The sequence below is a fragment of the Leiobunum rupestre genome, chromosome 3 (genome assembly GCF_980474605.1).
Source record: "Leiobunum rupestre chromosome 3, qqLeiRupe1.1.hap1, whole genome shotgun sequence".
Classification (NCBI taxonomy): Eukaryota; Metazoa; Arthropoda; class Arachnida; order Opiliones; family Sclerosomatidae; genus Leiobunum; species Leiobunum rupestre.
Window position 1 is genome coordinate 52,686,234 of NC_143386.1, and position 15,888 is coordinate 52,702,121.

General features: G+C 38.3%; 1 protein-coding gene across 1 annotated transcript; it reads right to left on the bottom strand.

The window, feature by feature from the left end:
• Window positions 1–284: 284 nt before the first annotated feature.
• LOC149952575 (uncharacterized) lies at window positions 285–12,608 on the bottom strand. Its single transcript, XM_090169767.1, has 3 exons — window positions 11,376–12,608; window positions 1,061–1,393; window positions 285–991 (listed from the first exon to the last, which is right to left on the bottom strand). The coding sequence occupies exons 2-3, from the start codon at window positions 1,077–1,079 to the stop codon at window positions 285–287; spliced, it is 726 nt and encodes a 241-aa protein (XP_090025893.1). The 5' UTR covers window positions 1,080–1,393; window positions 11,376–12,608.
• Window positions 12,609–15,888: the final 3,280 nt, after the last annotated feature.

Below are 15,888 nucleotides of genomic sequence, written 5' to 3' on the forward strand. Positions count from 1 at the left end.
CCAGATTCTCCCGTTCACGGGTTGCTTTCCCCCAACCCCCATTCACTGGATACTTTATCTCTCGTTCACCAGCTCCTTTCCCCCATTGCGTTCACCCCTTCTAATCACCAGTTGCTTTCCCCCATCCCCATTCTCCAGAATTTGTTTTCCTCGTGCAGATATCTGGAGATTAGATTTTTACCCGTTTGCTTATCGCTTCAGAACTCCTTAATTTCTAATCTCTAGGCAATAATAACAAGTTATTTTCAATTTAATTAATTTTTTATTTTATTTTAGAACTTTGTTTACATGTTAGTAGGTACTATCAGATATTCCATTAGATGGTTATCTTGTGCATTACACAATGAAAACAAATTAAAGTAGCTAAGTTTACAGGTTAATTGATTATCTACGAGTAAATTAGTAAAATCTTGTAGTACTTCCGAGGGTGATTTAAAACAGCCAAAATAAGATTTTACTTGATGGTACGAATTAAATTGATCTGGGTACAAAAATAAACCCTCGAAAGGTTTTCCATATAATAATTCGTGAATTTTTTTAAGGTTTTTAACAATAGCTAAGTACATGCATTCGATAACATTTTTATGTTCGTTTAAAAGATTTATTTGAAACCGAATAAAATCAATTTTTTTTTGGAACTCACCGATTTCGCGAGCTCCCAGATCCAGAACATGACCGTAGGCAGAGTTCAATTTGATGTTGTTGGTAGTGGCGACGACGGATACGTTGTTGTCGTGATAGTCGATGATGTCGTGGGTTAGAGACGATGCTCCGGTTTGCGTAGCGGCGAAAAGCTCTCCCCAAAGAGAGAGTAGATTGGTGAAAGCTTCGGAGGTCAGGAACAGAATATTTTCGTTCGATTTTTTGAAGAAGAGAACTTGTAATTTTGATCCGTCGAAACCAAAAGAAATGTAGACTGATCCTCCTAACGTGATTTTTATGTTGATACGTCTTTCTTGGCCCCTGCGTTTGGATACGGTATGCGTCTCGGCTATAGAAAATGAAAATGTTAAGCCTTTGTCCATTGAAATAGTAATAGTATTAATAAAATAATGCTTACCAATAGATCGTTTTTCCATGTTTACGGTAGATGACGAGAGCAAAGCGGATGCACTTCTTTTCAGTTCAGCGTCTCAGAGAGAAATGACGCATGGGAGATTAATCAGTTCCTATCTTGTTGAGATTAATTCATCACGTGATCTAAACTTCAAATAACCCTCAAATTCTATCGGCTCTCTCTCTCTGAGATAACAGTTCTAGACACTCGAAATTAAACCGTCCCGTGCTCGAAACTGCCTCTAATTATTCCCATTGACGTCACATATTAATCCACTTGGAAGAAGAAAAAAACCCATTGTAGTTTCCTTTCGAGAGCTTGTGATGCAATCATATCCTAGAAAACAATACAATTAATAGAAATTAACATAAAATTAGTATACTTTTAATACCATTTTGTGAGCTACAGTGAAAAAAGTTACAATTTTACGGTAGAAACGTTTTCAAAATACCACAAAATGAACTCAAATAAGAAAATTGTAATTAAAATAATCACTACGGCTATAATTTTAGAAGGTTGTTTCAGGACGGTGATTATGGCAGATGTTTGTACTTCAGTGTCCATATCGGAAATGAAGTTAAATGGAATATTTTGCGTAAATAAGTATAAATTTTAGCATAACCCTAATATATTCTCGAGAACTGAACAAGTTCTTTGGGAATAAGAGATAAGCTTACTATCTTCCCCTAGGCCCTATATAAGGGGGACGCCTGAACCGGGGGAACGTCACTCTATTGTTGTTCTTTGTGCGTCTAGTACCAGGATTTTTGAAGCGCTCTCTCTCTCTCTCTCTACGTAAGTTTATTTTGATTTTTTTTTATCGTAATTTTTTGAATAAGGTTTAAGTAAATCGGCATTAAAATGAAAGGTGTACAATACCCAGAAATTAATTTAGTTGATACCCCGGAAATGATTATAATCGACTCCCCTGAATTGATTGATATAACTGATAACGAGCTCCCGGAAGTACCCATAGTAACTTTACCCGATTCTCCAGAAATGGAAATAATAGATTTAACTGATACCCAAGACCCTACCCTTTCCTTAACTACAGTAACTGATTCGCAATTGGAACGTTTAAAAGAAATGACAATGGTACGAGATTATCTTAGAGAATATCAACTAACCCATCAAATCTGTTCGCCCCCTATCGATAATTTACCTTCACCCCTTTTAAGACCTAGTTCTATTCCACCTGACGAAGTACGTTTTTCGCCCTCGTATACGCCTATGGATGCTCCCTCACCCTTTCTAGAATCAGATGACACATGCCACTCTTTATCTTTGGAAGATAATTTTATCATGTCGTCCCTCAGTACGGACAGCATTCAGCGCTTAGCTGAGAACGTACAAGTTGCCCGACGGGACGCGGAGGAACTTGCAGCCGCAGCCGCAAGGGCAGCCGAAATGTTCGAGGAAGCTAAAGCGTTGTTAGCTGCTCGTACGGCTAGTAGTAGTAGTAGTAGTAGTAGGCCACCTCATAATATTTCCCCTCAGCGTAATAATGACCCTATAGCGGTCGCAGGCCCCTCACGAGCTCCGCAGTATTCACCTCCATCGTCTCAGACTGCTGAGAAAAACGCGAACCCCGAGAACGCAAATTTGGCTGCCCCCACTTCGTCTCCTCCTCCTCCTCCTCAAGTTGGAGGTGGGTTGGTTGACGTTCCAATAACGCCTCCGTCCTTTCCTAATTTACCAGGTTCTGTTAAAATATTGAATAATAATATCCAAAATTTCCCAAATTTTGGACTAATGGGACGGACTTTAAATGTCCGGTTAGAAAATAATATAGAAAATGGTATTTATATATTGATGGAAACCCTATTAGAGGACTGTTTGCCTTCAGATATGGTTTCGGTTTCATTCGTGAACGTCACTAACCCCGGTTTTCAAATTAACGTCAGTTTCCGGCGTCGGGACCAATTAGACTTGCAATGGTTGATGACGTATATCGATGAAAAAAGCTATAGATCCGATAACGATGGTAGTTTTTTTGAAGGAATAGTTACGGTTACGTTTAATCGAGTCAGATTACCGCAAGGAGGAATTAGATCAGTTGGGTTAGGGATTTCCCTTGAAAAAGAGTTTTCTTTTTATAAACATTGCACGATAACGATAAATAACCAGGATAAAATTTGTTTAGCACGCGCTCTTGTAGTAGCCATAGCTCATAGAGAATACATGGAAAATAAAAATGATGGAGAACTTAAAAGAAAATATACTACTATAAGACAGTGTAGAGAAAAAAATATTGAAATGCTATTACAGACCCGCGAAGCTAGGACCCTTTTGGCTTATTCTGCATTAACAGACGAAGAATGCGCGGGTCCGGACGCTTTAACTCGGTTCCAAGAAATCTTGCCCGAATACAGTATTATCGTTTTTCGATTACACGATCCCGTACCCTTAGTTATTTTCGGCGACGTCAAAGAAGAGAGGGAACTAGAAGGGCCTCTCCGCAAACGTCTTTATCTTCTAAATATTGACACACATTTCAACGTAATTACTAACCCCAAACCCCTTTTCGCGTTTAATTACTTTTGCGAAAAATGTTTAGTAGGTTTTAATAATCTCAGTGAGCATAAATGCATTCTTTTCTGTCACGCTTGTTGTAGAAAACAAGATTGCAGGAAGGACGTAGATAAAATAACTTGCCAAACATGTTTAAGAGTTTTCCCTAATCAAAATTGTTACGATTACCATTTATCAGGACCCGAGCCCTTATGTAATAAAATTTACGTTTGTAATCTTTGCGGAAAATTTATCAGTATGTTTAAGCGTAAGGCAGTACACGTTTGTGGAGAGACCTATTGTCTTTCGTGTAGTGAGTTTAACCCCGCAGATCATCTATGTTACATGCAACCTTTAAAGACCGTCCGTAAAGATTCTGCCGATAAAACTACTCGTTCTCGAATAAATAGCAATAATAAACGGGTCCACGACTCCGACAATGAACAATCACCACTGACCAAGAGAAGTACTCCAAAAACGGAAGTCTTTGTTTTTTATGACTTGGAATGTAAACAAACAAATCGTACTGACGCCAATGCTTTGATTCACGAACCAATTTTATGCGTCTCGCAAAAAGCGTGTAAATTCTGTTTCGAAGAAAAAGATAGTCAGTACGCATGCGCTAAATGCGGTAGTGGTCCTCGGGAGAAAATATTTCTCTCAAAAGACCCCGTCGGCGACTTTCTAGAGTATCTTCGTACGCTTAACAGAGTGGCTGATAAGATAATATGTATTGCCCATAACGCTAAAGGTTACGACGCGCAATTTATAGTACGTAAAATGGTCGATTTAAAGTGGACCCCTAAAGTCTTGACAGACGGGACCAAATTCATGAATGTACAGTATAAAAAATTAAAATTCTTAGATTCCTTAAATTTTATGCCCTTTGCCCTTTCTCAATTCGTTTCCACATTTGGTTTAGATAATAATTTAAATAAGGGACATTTCCCGCATTTACTGTTTAATACCGTAGACCATGAATTTGATCCAGCCCGTTCGAACGAAACCAATTACGTACTACATAATGACATGCCTCCGATGGAGGCGTACGACCCTAATCGTTTAAGCGGTAAGGCCTACGATGAATTTATCCAGTGGTATAACGATTCCCGGTCCGAAGCTTGCGGAAATTCGGACCCCAACTTTAATTATTTTGATTATAAAAGAGATTTAATCCGGTACTGTCGCCAGGACGTAAACATTCTTTTGCAAGGCTGTTTATCATATCGTTCTATTTTCATGGATAAATTCAAAATAGACCCGTTCTTAACTGCGATAACGATTGCGGGAGTATGCAGTTTTATCTTTAGGAAACACTTTTTACAGCCCGATACGATTGGTGTAGTGCCCCCTTTCGGCTATCGTATGAACTGCAACCAGAGTTTTGGAGCGATCGAATGGCTTGAATGGATGTCTCACTTACGAGGGAAGGAAATTCAGTCTGCTTTTAATGGATTTGAACCTAGAATTCTTAACATTAACGTGGACGGACTTCTCGATAACGAAGTCTTTCAATATCACGGTTGTTATTATCACGGGTGTAAAACGTGTTTTCCTATCAATAGAAACTTAGCGTTATACGGCGACCACACTCAGACCCATAATTCGCGATACGCGTCAACCATTGCTACCACTAACCGCTTGAAACAATTGGGATACACTGTCCATGAAAAATGGGAATGTACCTTCAAAGCTGAGCGGAGTACTAACTCCGTCATCGACGCATATCTTTCTACCGAAAATTTAAAATTTAAAATTAAAGAACCAATCCGCCCCCGCGAAGCCTTTTTCGGAGGACGTACGTCAGCCTTGAAATTACATCACAAGTGTAAAGAGGGGGAGGAAATTAAATACATTGATATTTGTTCACTCTATCCGTGGTGTAACAAGTATTGCAAGTTACCAGTGGGACACCCTAAAATACATGTAAAAGCTCCTTTCCCGGACATTTCTACCGTAAACGGATTAATAAAAGCCACAATGTTACCGCCTCAATCTCTCTACCATCCCGTTTTACCCCAAAGAATAGGATCGAAACTAGTGTTTGCCAACTGCCAAAAATGTAGTGAGTCTCGAAACCAGCAGGATTGTCCCCACGAAGACTCAGAACGACAAATAACTGGTACTTGGGTTGCAGATGAGGTACAGTTGGCAATCGAAATGGGTTACAAGGTCATTTCTATTCACGAAATTTGGGAATACGAGGTAGTAAAATACGACCCGATATCGAAAGAGGGCGGTCTTTTCTCCGAGTACGTCAACGCGTTTCTTAAACTCAAACAGGAATCCAGCGGCTTACCCACGGGAATAGAGACCGATGAAGAGATTAAGAAATACGTTGACGAATATTACGAAAAGGAAGGAGTAAAACTTGATCCTACCAATATTAAAAAGAACCCTGGACTTCGTACCATCGCGAAGCTTTGTCTTAACTCTTTTTGGGGTCGTTTTGGTTTAAACCCTCGCAAAGACCAATCGGCTATTATTAGCGATCCCAAAAAGTTTTTCGATTTATTCTTAGACCCCGACATAGAAGTTAAATCGGTTATTCCATTAAGTCAAACGCATTGCGTGATCAAGTGGGCGTTTTTGAAAGATATTGATCTTGTTTACCCAAACACGAACGTAGTAATTGCAGCCTATACGACCGCAATGGCTAGGATCAAGTTATACTCTTATTTAAGGAGATTAGGCCAGCTTACGTATTATTATGATACGGACAGTTGCATTTATCTAAAAGAACGAGATGGAATAGAGATTGAGACTGGAAATTATCTCGGAGACATGACCAATGAGTTGGCAAAGTACGGAAAAGGCTCGTACATCCAAGAATTGGCAACAGGTGGCGCAAAAAATTACGCCTTTAAAGTACTGAACCCTACGACCGGTAAAGTCTCCTACGAAATGAAAGTCAAAGGGTTCCGTATAAATCAAGGCATTAAAGATTTGGTTAATATGGACACGCTTAAAAGATTGATAGGTGTCGACGGAGAAACGAACGAGCCAGTAACCGTACCACAGCCGAGGCAGATTTTGCGTCTACCCGATCATACGGTCGTTTCCGTCGACCGTACTAAAATCTATAGACCCGTCGTAGACAAGGTACGGTTACTGGACGACTTCACTACGGTACCCTACGGCTATAAAGCGAATCTAATTGCTAATTCTCGCTAAAAATTAGTCTCTCCACTCTAAAGTGAATATAGGTTTCAGTCTTACGACTCTAAAGTAAATATAGTCTTGCGACTCTAATGTGAATATCAAACCTATACGGGGTAAGGGATGAAATAGGTTATTCGATTATATTTTTCCTCCGCTGAAGAGTCCCATAAATTTAACCGAATTTTAATTTACATTTTCATTTGTACGCTAGTACTCGAAGAGAGATAACCATGCAATTTATTCATCCGTTTAATTGCGTAACGGCAGGCCCGAGTCAGAGTGGCAAAAGCTATTTAATTGAATCTATAATTAATCACGAAGAGGAAATGTTTGTTCCGGGTTTCAAAGAAATACATTGGTATTACGGAGAATGGCAAGCTCTATACGATAAAATGAAGCACAGGGTAGTTTTTAAAGAAGGATTGCCTGTTTTATCTGATTATGACGGAAAAGATCCTATATTATTAGTTATCGACGACCAGATGAGCGAGAGTAAAGGTCAAATTGGTGATTTATTCGTGAAAGGCACCCATCACCGTTCTCTAAGCGTTATTTTTATTACACAGAACTTATTCCATCAATCAAAAGATAGCAGATCCATATCCCTGAATTCGCATTACATAATTTTATTGAAAAGTCCCCGAGACCGTCAGCAAGTGGCTTATCTCGCTAGACAAATGTTCCCTGATAAGTGGCGTTTTGTAGTTGACGCTTACGAAGACGCGACTTCGAGACCTCACGGTTACCTAGTATTCAATTTAACTCAAACTTGTCCCGAAGATCAAAGAGTCTTGACTAATATTTTACCGGGAGAAACGTGCTACGGTTATCTCCCTAAATAAATAAATAAATAGAACTTACATTTCGTAACTTCAATCAGTTATGAATCATGTCTCGTAGAGTACGTATCGAGAGAGACGCTCTCCGATATCTCGGTCGTTGCAAACCCGTTCAAAGAAAAGCCATTTTAGCTAAAGCCGACAAATCCCTCATAGACGCTATCAGTGAATGTATTCATAACACTTTAATTGGTAACGTAAAACTATCAAATACCCAAAAAACCAGGTTATCTCGTCATAAAAATACCCTTCGAAAACTAGCTAGTAAGCGGGTAGCTTGGAAAAGTAAAAAGAAATTGTTAGTTCAGTCTGGGGGCGGATTTTTCTCGTTTCTTCTACCCGTCGTTTCAACCCTTCTTGGTTCTATATTCGGTAGTAAACAATGAAACACGCCAGAAAAATGATTCTCGTCCCTAGCGGCGTTTTAAAGCCAGACCCGTTCCCGCACCCCCTCGCTCTGACAGTCTCTGAATTAGACGTTAAGATGGACCAAATATTAAATATGAAAGATTTAGACGACGCCTCGAAATGGATTTTATACGAACAAGCTTTAATGACACACGGAAATCTACGTAAGCAAGCCTCGGCTCCTAAAGAAATCGAAATTGCCCCCGCATTCGACTCGCTAAGTAGGGACTGGATAGACGATTTGCCTTTGATATATTACCAAAAAGCGCAAAGCATGGTGGATCAGTTGGAAACTGTACCCGAAAGAATACGGTGGGATGAAAACGGGGAGCTCGTAATAAACGGTCGACCTATTAAAGGTTCCAATATTAGCGAAATTACCAAAGCGTATTTAAATCCTAAAACCCACCCAAAACCTATCGGATATTTCGCGTTTATTTCCAATTTAACCCAATTTAACTCTTCACCTGCAATCCAAGGCTTTCCCTCCCCGCTAGCTCCGAGAACCCGACAACGACGTTCTCCCGTTAAGCGCGAGTATCCGGTTCCTCAAAGTGGGCGTGCGCGCAGGACAGATAAGCCCCGCCCCACTCGTAGCCTTAACCGAGATCACTCCTCCTCCACGTCTGACTCTTCTCTTCACTCTTATAAACAAACAAGGAGTCGCGCGCAAAAGTCTAAAGTATGGGCGAAGCTATTTTAGAAAAAATATATTTTAACCCGAAGCATCCGGCTTCTTTCGGAGGCGCTGAAAGGTTATTCCAGTCCGTAAAGTCTCACGGCTTAAGTAGGGAAACTGTAGAAAAATGGTTAAGAGGAATCGACGCTTTTACGATGCATAGGCCGAAATATAAAAAGTTTCAACGAAATAAAATAGTAATTAGTAATATAAGGGAACAATACCAGGCTGATATTAACGATATGCGCTCGTTAGAGGCTGATAATGACGGATACAAATACATTTTAACAATTATAGACTGTTTTAGTAGAAAAGCGTGGGGGTTACCTCTTAAAACTAAATCGGGGAAAGAGGTTTTGAAAAATATAAAAATTGTTTTTAAAGACGGAATTCCAGATAAATTTCAATCGGACAAGGGCACGGAATTTAGGAATAAAGAAGTACAAGGATATTTCAAAAAGAATAAAGTTAAATTTTTTAGTACCGAAAATGACGAAATAAAAGCCTCTATCGTAGAAAGGTTTAATAGAACGTTAAAAACAAAAATGTATAGATATTTTACCCATCACTCCACAAATAGATATTTGGAAGTCTTACAGGACTTGGTCGAAGCGTACAATTCCTCTTATCATAGCTCAATTAAAATGGCCCCTAATGACGTTTCGGAAAATAACGTATTACGTGTGTACAATAATATCTACTCTAAATATTATGCCGAGAAACTGAAAATGAAACCGCAATTCCAAGTAGGGGATTTGGTTAGAATAAATACAACTAAAATGATATTTCAAAAGGGTTTCGAAGCTAATTATACCGAAGAAATATTTAAAGTCGTAGCTATAGTTAAAAGACATCCTCCCGTTTATAAAATAAAAGACCTATCAGAAATCGATATAAAAGGGACGTTCTATTCGAGAGAGCTTCAAAAGGTCAGTGCGCCTCGTTCGTTCAAGTTAAACAAGATTTTACGTCAGAGAACTAAAAACGGAGTAAAACAATTGTACGTTAGTTGGCTAGGATATCCTCCATCGTTTAATAGTTGGGTTAATCAAGATGACGTCTGGGATTTACATAACTCTTCCTAGTAATACTAGAGATAAGAATAAGAATAATTCAGAAAATACTCTAGCCTCGTATTCTACAACGTTGGCCAAACCCATTAGTTTACGCGGAGATTGGGAAATTGCTCTGGTAGAAATTATTTATCCTTTATCTTTTTATAACGTAAGTGAGCCAATGGGATGTGGAATAGAAATTAAGGAATTACTATCGAAACCTCCAGCCCACATAGTAGATTACAAATATACCTACGACTTCCGCGAGATACCTCAGGGCTACTACAAAAATCCTCACGAACTTTTGGCCGTACTTAATGAAAGTATTAAAAGTTTGAACCTTGATTTAAAGGAAAGCGCTAATTCAGAGTTCGATAATGATTCATTAGGAAAATTTGAATATAGTTTAGAAAGTGGACACGTACAATACACTTCCTATAGTAAACATTATTATCAACTCGAGTTAACGCCAAAGTTGAGGAAAATTTTAGGATTTAGAGATAATGTTACTGATATTTCACCTAAGGTAGCATTCAGATCAGATTCCCCTATGCAATTAAACTTATTCATCCCCGATCTTATGTTCGTGTATTCCGATTTGGTAGGAAATGAAATGGTTGGGGATACATTAGCCCCCCTTTTGCGAACAATTGTTGTAGACCAAAACGCCCCCAATGGATCAACCGTTTCAAAAACTTTCGATTCTCCGCATTACCTTAAACTGAGTAGAAATTATTTTGACTGTATCGACATTAATATAAGAACTAGTTTAGGTGAATTCGTGCCATTTCAGTTTGGTTCAGTCACGTGTAAAGTACATTTACGACGAGCTCAGTAAAAAAAAAGAATGGCTTATCAGTACGTTGATAGAAATTGTCCCTACATGCAATATTATTTAAATCAGGCGGGGGGCGGAGTAGATTTACCTTATTTCTCTGGGTTTGCGGGACAAAAAGGACACGGAATTGGTAGCTTTTTTTCTGGGCTAGCTAGGTTTGTATTCCCATTCCTAAAACAGTCTGCCAAATACGTGGGAAAAAGGGCTCTTTCTACAGGAAAGAAAGTACTCGGAGACGTCTTGCAAGGTCAGGACTTAAAAACGTCAGCCAATAAACGAATGACAGAAACTGTGGACGAAATGGCAGCGCAAGAAGGTTCGGGTCGTCGCAAGAGAAGAAAAACTACTAAGAAACCATTGAAGAAAAAGAAAAAGAGTTCAGTTAAACGCCGCAAGTTCACGCGTACGGTTCGCGATATTTTTGCTCTCTAAAAAAAAAATGGAAGTACTTAAAAGCGAATTAAATATTTTCAACGAACTACCAACTCAACTCAGCGTTGAAAAAGGTCAAACGGTATGGTGTAAGCCAATTTCATCTATCGACAGCAGTTCTATCATCGAATTCGTGGTACCGGGTACGGGAGACTCTTACACAGATTTGGCAATGACAATGATATATTGTAAAGTAAAAATCGTCAAAACCAACGGTGACAACTTGGATGCAGGGTCTAACGTTTCGCTCGTGAACAATTCTCTGCATTCGCTATTCAAACAATGCGAAGTGAAACTCAATGATACGACGGTTTCACCATCGGCCTCAAATTACCCCTATAGGGCCTATATCGAAACCTTGCTCAACTTTGGGTACGATGCAAAAAACACTCACCTTGCGACATCTGGATGGTACGATGACACGGCTGGAAGTATGGATCTGATAACAAACGCCGGATTCATAAAACGTCAGGTTCTAGCTGCTGAATCAAAAGAAATTGAACTTTACGGGAACATTTTTTGTGACATTTTTAATTTCAACAAATATTTAATTAATGGCGTACAACTTAAGGTTTCACTCACTAGAAATAGCGATAATTTTACCCTTTTTAGCGACACTGTCGACGCGTATAAAGTCGAATTTATAGACGCTGCTCTAATTGTACGTAAAGTTAAAATTATGCCTAAAATTTTATTAGCCCATCAGCAAGGATTATTACGTAGCAATGCCAAATACCCCTTTACTCGTACTGAAATTAAAGTTAAAACATTAGCTAGTTCTATTCAGAACGATAGTTTTGACAATATATTCTTAGGTCCGATGCCCAACAGAGTCATTATTGGTTTAGCCACCAACAAAGCGTATAAGGGCTCCGTTAAGTCTAATCCTTATAATTTTGAAAATTTCGACCTAAATTATCTGGCTCTATACGTTGATAACGAACAAATCCCTTCGAAAGCGTTGACCCCTAATTTTAATAGTAAACAATTTACGCTGGCCTATCATTCGCTATTCTCGGGATCTGGGATACTCTACCAAGACGAGGGAAATCACATTGCGCTGGCTCACTTTCCTCTAGGCTTTGCCCTATATGCTTTTGATTTAACCCCCGACAATTCGGCCAGTGACGTCACGTTTTGGAACCCCGTAAAGAGAGGGCAACTACGTTTAGATTTAGGATTTGGTACCCCTTTAAAAGATTCTACGGTCGTTATCGTGTACGCTGAATTTCAATCTTGTTTACAGATAGATAAAAATAGGAACATTATTCGAGACTATTAAAATGACTACGACAAACGTGGACTTATCTCAGGCACTGTATAAAACACCGAACTTTTTAGGCGTGTTTTCTTCAGATAATTTAAAACCCATGGTGAAATATCCGCAATCGCTTATCATTAATTTTGATAAAAGGGGCGAAACAGGTTCTCATTGGATTTGCGTCTACGTCGATGGCCGAAAACGGGGATTCTATTTTGATTCAATGGGGCTTCCCCCATTTTTACCCACAATCAGAAAATATTTAAATTCAATGTGTAAGACGTGGACATTTAGCAAAAGACGATTGCAAGGACTAACTAGTAACGTTTGCGGCGAATATTGCGTAATGTATATTTTGCATAGAACTAAAGGACAGAGTACAAAAACGTACTACCAAAAGTTTTCCAAAAATTGGGAAAAAAACGATAGCAAGATATTTTTATCTTTCGCAAATCATGCTAGAAAAATCATCACATCGAATTTAGCGAATCCATTAGCTAGAGAGAGAGGTATGGTGACTGACTGGAAAAAATCCGGTTCCAGAGGATAAAACAATATATTCCCACGCTATCTGGTATCTTTTAGAGATATGACCCGTCCTCTCACGAAAACATGCGAGCGCTTCTATGGGCGCCAAACCATTTACTTTCGAATAAAATAAACCATCCAAAAACAAAAAAATTAAAATAGAATCAGAAAGTATTGGTAAACTAGTTAGGACAACGTGGGTGGTTTACGCAATCTAGCATGAAAACAAAACATTGGTAGAAATATATTATTGCATTATTCCTGTACGTTCTATTTAAAGTACTTTCTAAAAGTCATTGAAATCTGTTACCGTCTTGAACCATTGAAATATGTTTTCTACCCGTCATTAACAAAATATCTTTAGTACACGCAAAATAAGATTGGTGAAAAAAACATTGCCTTAGATAATTTAACAGGGATTTAGTTAGCTTTGGGTCTTGTAATGATAAAAAAAGATTGAAATTTGACTCTGCCATTTTATTTAATAATATAAACTCATGTACGCGAAAAAAACAATTGTAAACAATTTTTCCTATATAACTTTTTTCACTCTTAATAAATACTTTAAAAAACGTAACAAAAAAAAGACTCTTTATTGAAAATCGCTTACCCTTTTTTTCCAGAATTTCGTTAAGTCAACCAGTCCAATGCAAGAACGTACTACAATGCGGACTCTTATCTGTAAATTTGTTAGACTTTGCACGAACCTAAACCATCTTCTCGTGACGTACGCTAAGAGGAAGATGGTGGAAATTCCCAGTCTCACGAAATTAATTATCTACGAACACTATTTAACCAATGGAAAAATTTACAGACTTTACCCACTTATTTACACACTGAATAGATTCCACACTCAATCACTAACTTAGATTTCATCACGGAAAAGAAGGAGATAGGATATAGGGGCTAGGAATTGGTGGGGATGGAAAATGGTATAAAAAGGGAGTAAATCAATTAGAACAAATTATTCCAACCTTTTTCTTTGCTTGGAGCAAAAACTAAATTGAAATCAAAAATGAGGTAAATATTATTTTAAGATTTAAATAACTTTTAGAACAAAAATTTTAGATTTTAATTTTCTTCATGTAGAATTGAAGAATTGAAGGGAATTGTAATGCAAAGCGCGAGCGATGATACAATTAAATTTGAGATTAGAATAAGGTAATAAATTAAATTTCACGAATTATTTATACTGTACTAAAGTTAAAATTTTATGTATTGTTCTGTTAGCTTTGAGGTTGGAGAGCCCAGGAAGCTTCTTCAAGTCTGGGAACATCAATTATATTGGGACGATGAGGGCGAAATACATTCCAGTAGGATACTACTCATCGTCCCAATTATTTTATAATAAAAAAATTAACATTTATCACGATTCTTTTATTTTCCTATCCAACAATAATCATTTCAGTATATATCAAACATTACAATAACAAGGATTATATGCAATTGCAATTGCTAAAATAGTGTATTCTACCGAGTTAATAGTCTCTAAGATTTCCTCCTGGGGGTTCCCCCCGAAACAGGATTAATTTTTATCAAAGTTGTATCAGAAGTAAATTAGTGCGAAGTAAGCGCAATGTATTTTCAGCTATTCTAATTTGCCTAATTTAACACGTGACGAATTTTTTTCGCTAACCGATGAGCAGTAACCTCTATTTTTGGTTACATTTTACATTCTCCCGTGACGTCAATTGGTTTCAGCCAATGAGAAATCAGGATTTACTTGAAGTTTCGAGTGTTATTTGATCTCTAGATATACGACTCAGCGTTCTTTTAGTTCCTGGACCTCATCGAGAAGAGACACGTAGATTTTCGCGCTCCGTACCCCGCCTTCTCGACTCTATTTACAGGCAAAGGCTTAAGGATTTCCGTAAAAGTAAGTGACTTTATTATTTTACTGTAGAGGGAAATTAGGCCTTGTTTAAATTGAAGTAAATAGACTTAGATTCTAGTCAAATAGTCTTAGAGTCTAACCAAAATAAATAGAAAAAACATTTATTGAAATTTAGGCTTAACCAATTAGGCTTAAGAATGTTGACAATAGCTTATAGAAACTATCAGTTTACAGTATGGACATCGAAGCGTATCGACTTGAAACTTTTCGTCACTGGAGAAACCCCCACGTTACTAAGGAACAACTAGCGAAGGCTGGATTCTACTATATTCAGCGGGGCGATGAAGTACGATGTTACAAGTGCCATGGCGTATTAGAAGGATGGGAATCAGGAGACGTACCAGAATGGGAACATGCTAGATTCTTTCCACACTGTCCGTCGAGGGATAATTCACCATCGGAAAAAAAGTACCTTTCGCAAGAATGGGAGATCCCGGCACCACCAAGGGCAGCGGCACTGGAGGATGACGATTTCATATCTATTCCGGTCAGACGTGGTGAGGTAGAACTTTTATTAAAATTATTTATACAATCCGCACTTGCAGAAGGTAGTTCGTTTCAGCCCATTAAATGAAATTGTACATATTCCTTACGAAGATCGAGTTAATTTTTTTTATATTGATAAAATGCGATTTAAATGCGTTATTTATAATGTCGGTCTAATATTAGAACCTGTTTTACGCAATCATGTAATTAAAAGTAAAATAAAATTGGAAATTAATTAAATTGAAAATAACTTGTTATTATTGCCTAGAGATTAGAAATTAAGGAGTTCTGAAGCGATAAGCAAACGGGTAAAAATCTAATCTCCAGATATCTGCACGAGGAAAACAAATTCTGGAGAATGGGGATGGGGGAAAGCAACTGGTGATTAGAAGGGGTGAACGCAATGGGGGAAAGGAGCTGGTGAACGAGAGATAAAGTATCCAGTGAATGGGGGTTGGGGGAAAGCAACCCGTGAACGGGAGAATCTGGTGAATAGAAATTCTGGTGATTAGAAATTCTGGTGATTAGAAATTCTGGTGATTGAGATGGGGGCGCGGGTGGGGGAGGAACGGGAGAGGCGCGGGTGAACGGCGGGAGCCAAGCTCTTTGTGTCTATCCGGTGATTGAGAATGAAATTCTCAATCACCGGATAGACATCCCCCTCTCTTGTTTCAGTTTAAAAAAGAGCCCAAATTGGGTTATTATTGCAACCAAAAATGGGGTGTTTCAGTTTAAAAA